Source organism: Cannabis sativa, chromosome 4 (assembly GCF_029168945.1).
Source record: "Cannabis sativa cultivar Pink pepper isolate KNU-18-1 chromosome 4, ASM2916894v1, whole genome shotgun sequence".
NCBI classification, from domain to species: domain Eukaryota; kingdom Viridiplantae; phylum Streptophyta; class Magnoliopsida; order Rosales; family Cannabaceae; genus Cannabis; species Cannabis sativa.
In genome coordinates, this window is record NC_083604.1 from 77518432 (window position 1) to 77531618 (window position 13187).

The 13187-nt window shown below is 30.7% G+C and overlaps 2 protein-coding genes across 2 annotated transcripts; both read left to right on the forward strand.

Moving 5' to 3' along the window:
• The first annotated feature begins 578 nt into the window (after positions 1 to 578).
• LOC115712961 (heavy metal-associated isoprenylated plant protein 43-like) lies at positions 579 to 2266 on the forward strand. The gene is made up of 2 exons (XM_030641398.2): positions 579 to 1192; positions 1304 to 2266. Exons 1-2 carry the CDS (start codon positions 1108 to 1110, stop codon positions 1636 to 1638), a joined length of 420 nt encoding a protein of 139 aa, XP_030497258.1. The 5' UTR covers positions 579 to 1107; the 3' UTR covers positions 1639 to 2266.
• Positions 2267 to 3188: 922 nt separating this feature from the next.
• Positions 3189 to 7670, forward strand: LOC115712960 (toMV susceptible protein tm-1(GCR26)). The gene is made up of 8 exons (XM_030641397.2): positions 3189 to 4137; positions 4964 to 5170; positions 5380 to 5595; positions 5687 to 5909; positions 6109 to 6356; positions 6442 to 6620; positions 6990 to 7243; positions 7358 to 7670. Exons 1-8 carry the CDS (start codon positions 3340 to 3342, stop codon positions 7507 to 7509), a joined length of 2277 nt encoding a protein of 758 aa, XP_030497257.2. The 5' UTR covers positions 3189 to 3339; the 3' UTR covers positions 7510 to 7670.
• Positions 7671 to 13187: the final 5517 nt, after the last annotated feature.

Below are 13187 nucleotides of genomic sequence, written 5' to 3' on the forward strand. Positions count from 1 at the left end.
AAAAAGTAAATTATATATATGTATCAGTACTAGAAAAATAATTACATTTAGTGATAATTTTTTAGTCATAATATAAATTTTTTGTGACTAAATGTAACTTTTAGTCACAATAGAAAGTTACTTGTAACTAAAACATAGTATTTAAATACAAGTTGTCATTAAATTAGCTTTAGTCACAATAATTATTGTGACTAAAACATTTAGTCACAACAAATTGTAATTTTTGTGACTAATACTTTTAGACACGAACTTTTTAATCACAACATAAAAATGATAATTTATAATTAGTCACAATTTTTTTACTTTTAGTCACAATTTTTATTATTACTAAAAGTAAGATTTTTATAATGTTGGGTCAGATATATGGTGCGGATGCTATTAACCGCGCTTCCGTTCCATTTTCGCATTGAAATTATTCCTAACTACTGTCCATTAACTGCCAAGGAAATTTTCTGCCTATTAGTATAAATTTTTATCTCAAACTATTAATTATCAACTTTTAATTAAGAATAAATTAACAAATTGTACATATGCAATTATCATTACCAAATCGTATCCTACAGAGTTAAAACAAAATGAAAAATTAAAATATATATATATTAATTATGTTGTTTATGCTATTTTTTTTTTCAAACCTATATCAATATAATTTTTTTCTTCACCAGATATTAATTACCTAACAAATTCACTTCACCAAATATATATTGTCCGGCCTCTCTTACCTTTGCCGACTCTTCAATGTACTCTATACATAAAACCATAAAAATTAATTAATATAAAAGTTTTAAAGTCAATTTATAGGGTTTAATGATAAGGTTGCACACATAAAGACAATTCTTTTCTTCAAATAAAATAGTTTAATATATTAATTATTTTCTTGCCATTTTGCATAAATAAGCACTCGTTAAAGAATAGGATAAGTAACCCCGGCCAAAGATCGATCCAAAATACATCAAACATTTCCATGTTGAAATTTATAATAATATTATTATTCCTTTCATATATCAATCTAGTTAGATACAGCCAGATTTAATATTTTTATATAAGAAAATAAACTTAAATAAAAAGGAGGTCAATAACACTAATAATAGATCAACTTCTCTCCAAATGGTACAAAAAACTGTGTTAAAGGTTGATCTTTCATGTCTAAAATGCAAGAAGAAGGTTCTCAAAGCAGTGTCTACACTAGAAGGTATATTACATATCACATAAATATACATAAAATATATTTAGGGTATTATATATGTTACCATATATTTATGCATGTGTGACTAATATTCATATGGTTAAACAAATTATATAGGTGTTGATAAAATAGAAGTTGACGGAGCCAAGGGAACCCTAAGTGTTACCGGCAATGCTGATCCATACAAAATTATAATAAGTGCGAGAAAAGTTGGGAAACATGCAGATGTGGTGAGTATTGGGCCTCCACCAAAACCGGCGGAACCCCAAAAGAAAGTTGTGGTAGAAGAGAAGAAAAATAGCTCGGATGAGAATAAGAATAAAAATAAAAATAAAGGTAACGAAACAGAAATATTGATTCACAATCCTCACACTTGTCTCCAATGCGAAACCCTAGTTTTGGTACCAATGGATCGTTGGAATGAGCCTTACCCTTCGTGTTCTATCATGTAACAATGATCAATTCATGCTTATTATAATTTACTTCTCATATGTAGCTCAACCTTCTAGATAAATTGGAGTAGTATATAATATACATATATATGTATATTATATATATGTATATTATATAAATATATGTAAATTATAACTATTTATATCTTGTGTGAAATGGGTGCCGGAGTGTAAAACGATTATCAGTGAAGAAATCTATTGAGGTTTGAGAGTGAATACATCAACTTTGTTTATAAACGACAGCAAAAATAAGAAAACGACAACAAAAGGAGAAAAACGACACTGGACAATATAAAATAAAGGTGAGATCTCCTTGGTGAAAATGATTCAAATTGTGGTCTAGATTGAATCAGCTGAACAAATTAAATTTCTGTTTTATCTGATGCAAGGATTTTGGTAAACTCTTTCTCTGGAAGATAACGGCTGCCTTGTTGGTTTTTATGGAGTCTTTCTATTCTAGTCGTGTTTTTAGTTTAATTTAATCAATGAGATTGAAATTTGTAATTTAACTTTTATTAGTAGATTGCTAAGTTATCTAGTCTTTCTATTTTTATTATTAAATAATAAATTATAGTATTTTTTAATATGTCATATTAACTTATTGCGTGTGGCAATTTTTGAGTTAGTCTATTCGTGCTTATGTGTTATATTTTTTTTGTGCTTTTTGTGTCGTGTTATTTCCAAACTTATATTTTTTTCATGCTTAATTGTGCTCGTACCGGTTTCATGTCGTATCGAAAAATTCAACCTGTATTTACAACACTATTTGATTTCTTAATATTTTCCAAACCCACCAAAAACAGCTTAAAGGACAATAAATAAAGTAAGAAAGTGAATAATTAATTAACTAAAATAAGTTGTTATTTTTCATTAAGAATTAAGTAAATAAAAAGATTTGAAACAAGTGCTTCTTTTTGAAATGTCAAAGACAACACCTATATCACAAACCAAAACCAAAACAAATAACTTCAAGTAACTAAGAGCATGTTTGGTATTGTTTTCTATTTTTTGTTTTAAAAAATTGTATTTAGAAATGAGAACAAAAAATAGTTTTTAAAGTTTTTAAACACAAGTCACGTTTGGCTAGTGATTTTTAAAAACAATATTGACCATAAATAAATTGGTTTTTAAAATAAAAAACAACATTTTGTTGTTTTCAAAATTCTTGTTTTTTTGTAACTTTGTTTTCTGAATTTTTTTTTTAAAAAATAAGACCAAACAAGCCAAATTGTTTTTAAAAACAATTTTCTATTTTTAAAAACAAAAAACAGTTTTTTAATTATGATGTCAAACATGCACTAATAAGTTTTCAAGCCAAAAAGAAAGCAACTAACAAGTTTCTATCCAAAAAAAACAAGTAACTTATAAGTTGATTTTTAGGTACTCGAAATTTTTTGTGCAGAATGATATTGCTCTGTAATATTTTAAAAAGAGAATTTTTGTGTTGAAAATATAAAAAGGTGTTTAAAATTAATTAATTAATAAATAATATTTATTTAATTAAATAACTTTTTCGTTTAAAAAATTAAGTGACATTATATATTTACACACTGTAGGAGACTGAATACACTAGTATGGAACACAGTTCACAATTACCTAACTCTTTAGCTATAACTTCTTTATCATCCTGCATTGAATTTCTAACTCCCATTTATGTAACTATCCAACTCCGAAGCTTTTACTCAGTTTCCGATTCCACAAATGGCTTCTCAACAGAAACTTCCCCGAGTTTTCTGTATCGGAACGGCCGATACTAAGCTTCAAGAGCTTCGATTTCTCTCCGATTCAGTACGATCTAATCTCCACGCCTTTTCCAATAATTCATCGGCTAACACACCGCAAGTCACCATTGTTGATGTTTCAACCTCTGAGGCGGCGGCGGCCACCGACAGATTGGACGGTTTTTCTTTCGTTACGAGAAACGAAATCCTCTCTTGTCAATCCGGATCGGAGGAAGGAGCTCCGATTCGGCTCCCGAATGACAGAGGAGAAGCCATTACCGTTATGAGTAAAGCATTGGAGAGTTTTCTGAAGAAAGCTAATGAAAACGGTGTCGTTGCTGGTGCTATTGGTCTCGGAGGATCCGGCGGAACTTCGTTGATAGCTAATGCGTTGCGATCGCTCCCAATTGGAATCCCTAAGCTCGTCGTCTCCACCGTTGCTAGTGGTCAGACTGAACCGTATATTGGAACTTCGGATTTGGTACTACTTCCGTCTATTGTAGATATTTGTGGAATTAACAGTGTGAGTAGAGTGGTTTTATCGAACGGTGCTGCTGCTTTTGCCGGAATGGTGGCGGGAAGGCTTGTAAAACCTAGAGAGTCTGGCCGTGGTGATGAGAAATTGACAGTTGGAATAACCATGTTTGGGGTTACAACCCCATGCGCGAATGCTGTCAAAGAAAGGCTGGTTAAAGAAGGTTACGAGACTCTGGTTTTTCATGCCACTGGGGTTGGTGGCAGAGCCATGGAATCTCTGGTCAGAGAGGGATTTATTCAGGTAATTACTATTTACTTGTTTTAATTCATTTTGTTTGAGTTCTGTTTTCGGAGTTGTTAAGTTTCGTTTAACTTAGGAATCTTGTTCTGATTGGAAATTGTTTTGGGCACAATGTGTTAGAAATTTATCAAACACGAGGATACTATATTGCATACAATTTACAACACTACGAGTAATTCAATGATATAGAAAACACACATGATTGATTAATGAAAATAATTGAGAAATAATGAAAATTGGTACTGCGGTGTGCAGATCAATAAATTAACAAAAGCATACAACTCTGATATATCAATAGATCTTCGGTGTAAGTCTACTGAAGCAGAACAACAGATCAACAAAAGCATACAACTGTTATAAGACAATTTTGTATTTTTTGAGTTAGGAGAGGATCTAACAACTAAACTTTAGTTGGACTGATTCTCTTTATCAAAGGTTTTAGTTAACTAGAATAGTCCACATTTCTGATTCAGGTAAACTTCACATAGATGCTAAGCCTATCAACCTATAGATCACTAATTATGCAGGCTTAAAGAGCAAAAAATTATTCATCATTTCATATTTTAATACAATATTTAAAATGTATTTAAGTCCAAAATAAAGTCTTACACAATGACATTAGTAGTTTATGAAAAAGATTTGAACTTGGGTTGTGGAGTAAATGAAAATTTGCTGAAATATGATTTGTGAGCTCTTCATAAGTTCATACGAAGTAGTTCAAATTTAGGAATTTCAACTTAATAATACTTAAATAACCATTGCTAGCTTCAGGGAATCGAAGAGCTCAGCTTGTTTATATGTTCAAGTTTTTCATGGTTTTGTTCAGGGTGTCTTGGACATTACCACAACCGAGGTTGCGGACTTAGTTGTTGGAGGTGTCATGGCTTGTGATAATTCCCGCTTTGATGCTGTTGCAGAGAAAAAGGTTCCTCTAGTCCTCAGTGTGGGTGCTTTAGATATGGTGAACTTTGGATCCAAAGATACCATACCTTCTGAATTCCAACATAGGAAGATTCATGTACACAACAATCAGGTGATAAGCCATTTATTGGAGTGGCTTCCATTGTCGTTCTATTAAGTTTGTGCGAAAATCTCTCAGTAATAAACCCTTCATTTTTATATCTGGTGCCAGTGATTGTCATGCTATTTCACTTTAGATGGTATATTTATCTTGGGTCTTACACGATTTCTGTTCTGGTGAGTCAGGTGATTATGGGTTTGACCTAATCTTGGTCTCTCCAGGTTTCACTCATGCGAACAACAGTTGATGAGAACAAGAAATTTGCTAGCTTTATAGCAGATAAGCTCAACAAGACATCATCTAAGGTTTGTGTTTGTCTTCCACAAAAGGGTGTCTCTGCATTGGATGCACCAGGGAAGTCATTTTATGATCCTGAGATTACTACTTCTCTCATAGAAGAGCTGCAAAAGCTAATTCAGACAAATGAAGATCGGAAGGTATTGCTAACAGTTTCTACATTTTCATTCTTTGCTCTGTTTCGTGTGCATGGCCTTGTTGATATTTACAAGCAATTTGTGTTCATAACAGGTAAAGGTATATCCTCATCATATAAACGATCTTGAATTTGCGAATGCATTAGTCGACGCATTTCTGGAAATCAGTGTGAAGGGTTCTACAGATTCCAGCTTTCTGCAAGAATCTACTCCTGAATCGAAACAAGATATTGATAAGAATCATGTTTCAAATGTGAATTTAACAAGTTTTCATACAATTGCACGAAGTCCAAGTGACTTTCCAGATGCAAGGCCAGGTGTTTGTTAAGACAGTTATTTTCCTAAAAGTACCGTTGGATTTGGCAAAGCCTTAAATTCTGTATGATGACATCAATTTTGTCATGCTTTTTATTCTTAGATAGTACTACCACCGGTCTTTTTATGGTTAATATGTTAACATCTTTCTCGACCATTTTGAACTCAAGTCTAATAACTATCATGTTTCTTTTGCAACAGAAACATTACAAAGAACTCGGGCAGTGCTGCAGCAACTGAAAGATCAGATAAACAGCGGAATACCAATTATAGGAGCTGGTGCAGGAACAGGCATATCAGCAAAGTTTGAGGAAGTTGGTGGTGTTGATTTGATAGTGCTGTATAATTCAGGGCGTTTTCGTATGGCAGGAAGAGGCTCGCTAGCTGGTTTGTTACCTTTTGCTGATGCAAATGCCATAGTACTTGACATGGCAAATGAAGTGCTACCTGTACGTTTTTTCAACTGGTTTGCTTGTTTTAAATACTCTTTGCAAGCCTTTCTTATTACTAATACAAAACTTACAAATATAATAGGTTGTGAAGGCTGTACCAGTTCTTGCTGGTGTGTGCGCTACTGATCCTTTCCGCCGAATGGATTTCTTCCTAAAGCAGGTGGAGTCAATTGGGTTTTCTGGTGTGCAAAATTTTCCAACCGTTGGGTTATTTGACGGTAATTTTAGACAAAACCTTGAGGAAACGGGAATGGGATACAGGTAGGTTTTGTTTAATGAAAAATTGTGTGCTTAGAAAAGGATACATAAATAGTGCCATATGCCTGAGTAATATTGTATAAGTGACCAATGCCATATATAGTTAGTTTAGAGTTTTTCCAAAGAAAATAATAAAAAACAAGAAACTCACAATGGAACGGGAAAAGCTTTCTTTCTAATTACAATTAGATAGCAACAAAATATCCCTTCAAATAGGAGAAAACTCTTCACAATTCTCTTCAGATAAATTAAAAGAAACTTAATAGGTAATTAGAAGAATTCCAAATGAACAAAAGGAGAAGAAAACAATGCATCTGCCATCTTTTATTTCAACCATCTTACGGTATAGCTTTCCCTTGTTTTGATGATCAGCTTGGAAGTTGAGATGATTGGAAAAGCACACAAGATGGGTCTCTTGACAACCCCATACGCATTCAACCAAGATGAAGCAGTGGAAATGGCAAAAGCTGGTGCTGATATCATAGTAGCCCATATGGGACTCACAACATCTGGCTCTATCGGTGCAAAAACAGCAGTCTCATTGGAAGAAAGTGTCGTTCGCGTACAGGAAATAGCAGATGCTTCCCATAAGATCAATCCTGGCACCATTGTTCTCTGCCATGGAGGTAAGTAACATCTCGGGTAGCTTTTAAATTCGAATCCTTCCGTTATACTTCCCTATAATTGAAATAGATTGTTGCTTTCAGTTAGCTTTAACTTAAATGCAATGCAACTTTCAGGGCCTATTTCTGGTCCTAGAGAGGCAGAATTTATTCTGAAGAGAACAACAGGAGTTCACGGATTCTACGGTGCATCGAGCATGGAGAGGCTACCAGTTGAACAAGCTATAACATCCACCATCAAACAGTATAAATCAATTCCAATGAATTGAATTTTCAAGTGATTCTGTAAAAGAAGCTTCCCACAGTGTACAATACGGTATCAATAAATTTAAATAAAGTAAACAAAGTTTCATTTTTTTTTCTGCTTGTGAGAAACCTACAGCCATGTAGCAAAATTGCTCTACAAGATCAAATATTGCTACTTTTTTTTTTTGTTTGTTTTTTCATCTTTGTTATATAAGAATCACATAGTATGATTAGTGAGTCTAAAGCATAACCACACGAATTAGTTTATATTTTGATTTAAAACATTATTAATTTCACATTTTTCGTAGTAAATTTCTTAATGGGCATTTTACAATTTTTTATACATTATTTTAATTAATTATAAAATATGTGCAAAAAAACTTATTATCATTTTGTTATTGGTCTGGTCGTCATTTTACTGAGAGTACTCTTCCTAGTACTCTTAAATCTCGTGTAATTACGGATTTGGTTTGCTAATAAAATTCCCATTCCCATTCAAAAAAAAAAAACTTTTTTTCAATTTTTATTATAATATATATATGGTAATAATTATTGATTAGTATATATGGTAATATTGGTTATGTTTATTTTTATGTTTACAATTATAATAAACATACTAATAATATAAAACATTTTATATATATGTTTATTGGCTATGTTTATTTTTATGTTTACAATTATAATAAACATACTAATAATATAAAATATTTTATATATGTATTTATTTTATTTTCTATTAATTAAACATACTAATTTAATAAACAAAATAATAATATTCACATAAGTTTATTATATCACTCTACGTGTGTTATGTTTATTTTTTTAGTAATTTTTTAGAAAATAAATAATATATATATATAAAAAAAATTGTTTATCTTTATCTTTTTCTTTGTTTATTAATTGTGTCGTGTTTATTTTTTTTAATTAAATAATTTTTGGAATTTATAAAGTTATGTTTATTTATTTTTTGATGTAAGAATTATACTTCAATAAAAAACTTGTTCACTAACTCATTAGAAAATAATCAATATATAGAAACAATAGAAAGAAAATATACTTATTTTAGTATAGTATAAATTGACTATGTCTATTTTTATGTTTACAATTATAATAAACATATTAGTAATATAAAATACTTTGTATATATATGTTTATTTTGTTTTCTATTTATTAAACATACTACTTTAATAAACAAAATAATAATATTCACATATGTTTATTATATCACTCTACGTGTTATGTTTATTTTTAGTCATTTTAAGTATTGATTTATATTTATATACATTAATGTTTATAATTTTGATATTGTATTTTACTAAAAAAAATCTTATTAAATTATAATAATTCATACTAAAATAGATAATAAACATTTATCTTTTAATAAAAAAATATTTAACTTGTTTATTTTTATAAAACCGTTTAATTAATTTTACGAAATTGTTTATTTTGAGGTTTAATAAACATATTAAAAATGTATGGTTTCATGTAATAAGTTTTCAAAATGTATAAATTTTTAAAATAACTTTTTTTTGCACATTTTTTGTAATTATTTTATTTTTGTTGTACATTTATGAAAAAAGCCCTTTCTTAATTATTATTAACATTAACAGTTAGACAAAAAACACTATTATCTCATCTCATGAACATTAAAACCAAGACGATTATTGATTGATAATGTGAGAAAATGTTGGAAATGTTTAAAAGTATAAGCTAATTCGTTTAAATGTAGGGTTTATTTATTTATTTTTTTTTCATTTGCTATATTATTCATAGTATTTTAATTAAAAGTATTATTAATTTTTAATATTTTATTAAATTAATTTATATTTAATAAATTTAAATTATAAAATATTATTAAAATAATTAAATATTAACTACAGTAAATAATAAAAGTGATTCTCTATTTTAATATTTTAGCCAATATTTAGCTAAAAAATAAAGAGTACCTATAGAGATACTCTAACAATATTGTGAGGTAACAAAAATGTTCAATTAATTTATAATTAATAGGGCAATAAAAGCAAATCAAAACAAATGGAGACTAGACAAAATTAATGCTTTCTCCACTAAAAAGTGCAAAACATGATGAATTAATTTATGGTCAAACTTTCTAAGTCTTTGAATTTGGCACAATCAACTTTTATTACTAATTTTTGGGGTAGAACTCCCTAAGTTCCAATTTTATTTTAGTCTCTATTATTTCGTTTACTTCGAACAGTTAAGTGTTAAGATGGACTATCACAATATACTAAAGTATACACGTAGCAAATTTTTATTGGTCCACTTAATATTAATAATTTAAATATTACAAAAAATAATTAAAAATATTTTAAATTTAAAAAATCATAAAAATAATTTTATAAAATAATTATTTTTTCTCTTTTTTTTGTTTTTTTTGTTTTTTATTTCTTCTTCCTCTCGAACCCTAACTCCGTCAACCTCTCTTCGTCTTTTCTTCAGTCTCCCTCTTGCATCACTGATGGCAGCACTCTGTCATGGCCAAATTGGCCACTGACGGTATTTCAAGCTTCTCTCCCCAACCCACTTAAGAATCCCCTAAATTCCCAAAATAGTTTCATCCAAAGCTCGATAATTTGAAGCTTCTCAATCTGAAATCTTGCTCTTTCTCAAAAAGGGTCCTTAGGGTTCGAGTCGATGTTGATTGCGAACAGAAAACCATCAACACTTGATACAACTTCTGGTAAGTTCTCAACTTCTTCTATTAGATCACACTTCTAAAAAAAAAACCCTAAGGTGACATTTGGTTGGAAGGAATGAAAACATAGAAATGGAAATGAGAATGGGAATAAGAATAGGAATGAAATAAAATTTAAAATACATAAAAAAAAAATTGATAAAAAAAATATTGAATTTTTTCTCATAATGCATTGGAATGGTCTTTCTTTCCATTTCTAAATAGAATTGTCATTCTACCAAAATGGTGGAAAGGTTATTCCATTGGAATGACATTCCAACACTTTAATATGCAACCAAACAAGGAATCGAATGGAGATTGTTTCCTTTCCATTCCATTCCATTCCATTTCATTACCTCCAACCAAACCCCACCTAAGTTTTTTCTTCTCTCTCTCGCCTCTCTCTCATTCTCTTTGGTTAGTTCTGCCAGAGCTTCCAACCTCCTCCAGCTACCTCCCCCTCTCTTCTCTTTCTTCACGGTAACTAGCGCCTCTCCATATTTTTCCTTCTTCTCTGACGGCCTAGACACATAGAGCGCCTCCCCCTTTCTCTCTACCCAAACGCACAACCAACGCCTCCCCTTCTCTTGACCCAGACGCAAGACCAAATCTCGGTCATGGTGGTCGAATCTGACCACAAAATTAAGCACCCCACCATATGAAAATCCAAGATCTAACTTTTGGAACTTTCTTTCACTCAGTCACTCACTCATCTTTCCCTCTCTACATCAAATAAGAGACTGACATTAATGCGGCAGGGTTTAGACGAAGAAGAAAGAAGACCAAAAAAAAAAAAAAAAAAAAAAGAGAAAAAGGAAAAGAGAAAAAAAATAATTTTTTAAAATAATTTTATTTTTTTTATTTTTAAAATTTTAAAAGATTTTTAATTATTTTTTATAAATTTTAAATTATTAATAATAGGTGGATCAGTTAAAATTTGCCACATGTATATTTCTACACATAGTGGTAGTCCACTTTGACACTTAACAAACTGAATGGACGAAATAGTAGAGACCAAAACAAAATTGGAATTTGGAGAGTTCTACGCCTAAAAATTCAGTAATGGGAGAGTTGATTGTGCCAAATACAAAATTAGGAAATTTTAGCCACAAATTACCATGAAAAACTATCAACTTCACAATCACCGCCATTGACCAACAAACAAAGCTCCACCTCATGATAAATCATCTCAAAACTAATTGACAATGAGAAGTTTAGGTCATTCATCTTATATATGACAATTAATTATCACACATTAACAATATGAGACTAATTCTAATACACATTCCTCATGTTTGGGTCTGAAAAGTGTGGGTATAACGAACGACCTTTAAGAAACTACAGTGCTAAATATGACATTTAAAAGAATCCCACAAAGTCAAATATCGAGAAATTTGTAGGTGTACACGCCAAGAAATTTGTGAATTTTGAAACAGGTCAAAGACCCTAACACTGAAAACTGGCACACATTGGCCGAAAGGTCCCAAATAGAGGTTATAGGGGAAAAAGTTTTAGTTTGGCTCGTCTTTTTTGACCGACAGTATTTTGGGCTCACTAATAGATGACAAGTAACTATGATATCATATTAGAATTTGGAATAAGATGAATGAGGTTCTATCTCAAAACTAATTGACAATGAGAGAATTAGCATATTCATCTTATATATGACAATTTATTTTCACATATTAACAACGTAAGACTAACTCTAATACACGCCTAACCTAATAATGATAAGCAAATAATTTTTGTAAGACTATATACTCTTAAATTTATTGTATAGTATTGGGTAAATAGCGGCATAAGTACCTAAAGTTTTAAGTTCGTAAGCGGCTAAACCCAATATTTATTTTTAGCGGCATAAGTACCCAATGTTTGTAAAACTGTAATTTTCCTCTAGTTTTATCAGTACAGACTTCGCTCTGAACATATGTAAGTAACTGATACTATATATTTCTGTCTAGACCCAATGATCTAGAATCTGAACCTTATATGTGGCTTATTTAAGAAAATAACATAATTTGTACTGACGAAATTAAAGAAAAATTACAGTTTTAGAAACATTAAGTATTAATGCCGCTAAAAATAAACATTGTGATTATACCAGTTACAAACTTGAAACTTTGGGTACTTATACCGCTATTTTCCTTATAGTATTTTGCGTGAAAATAATTAAAATTTACAATTTATTAATAATAAAAATTAATAAGGGCATCTCCAATGCAATTTCTACTGAATCCTTTCGAGATAAAAGATTTTGACTTTTGAATAAAAATATTATCACGGTCTTGCTCAACACTAGTGGTGTTCATTAAACCGCCCAAACCGCTCAAACTGCCCGCACCGTAAAAAAATGCGGTTTGAATTTTTTTGCGGTGCGGTCGCGGTTTGAATTTTTCCTAAATCGCGCAGTGCGGTGCGATTTGCAGTTTTAAATTGTTAATATGCGGTTCAAACCGCACTGCACCGCACATTATAAAAATACTAATTTTTATATTTATTTAGGTCCAATATGTGAATGTTCAACTGAAAGTCCACTAATTATTGTATTGTTGACATTTAATTATTTTTTATATTTATTTTCAAGCCTTATGGTATTTTGACAAGTTTTGCTCAAAGTTTGTTGTATTTGTGATAGTTTAATTATTTAGTGATAGTCCAAACCGCATAAACCACAAAAACCGCACTGCACCGCACTATTTTTTGCGGTGCAATTTTTGCGGGTTTTTAGTTTCACTGTGCGGGTGCGGTTTGAGAAATTAGAATAATCGCATGTGCAAGTTGGTTTGAAAAAATAGTCAAAAACCGCACCACCCGCAGCACGAACACCCCTACTCTACACAATGTTTTCTTTTCTTTTCTTTTCTTTTTTTAATTTTTATTATCTTTAATTTTATTGAATACTTTATTATTAAATTAATTTAAAAATAAAAAAGGGGTCATAGCAGGCAACGCTAGTCGTTGTCTGCATTGTAGATGACGTTAAGAGACCTAAAATCCAACAACTAC

Coding starts and splice junctions, on each gene's coding strand:
- LOC115712961 (XM_030641398.2), top strand. CDS start 1,108: ATGGTACAAAAAACTGTGTTAAAGGTTGATCTTTCATGTCTAAAATGC. Junction 1,193..1,303: donor AGCAGTGTCTACACTAGAAG/GTATATTACATA, acceptor CAAATTATATAG/GTGTTGATAAAATAGAAGTT.
- LOC115712960 (XM_030641397.2), top strand. CDS start 3,340: ATGGCTTCTCAACAGAAACTTCCCCGAGTTTTCTGTATCGGAACGGCC. Junction 6,621..6,989: donor GAAACGGGAATGGGATACAG/GTAGGTTTTGTT, acceptor TTTGATGATCAG/CTTGGAAGTTGAGATGATTG. Junction 7,244..7,357: donor CATTGTTCTCTGCCATGGAG/GTAAGTAACATC, acceptor TGCAACTTTCAG/GGCCTATTTCTGGTCCTAGA.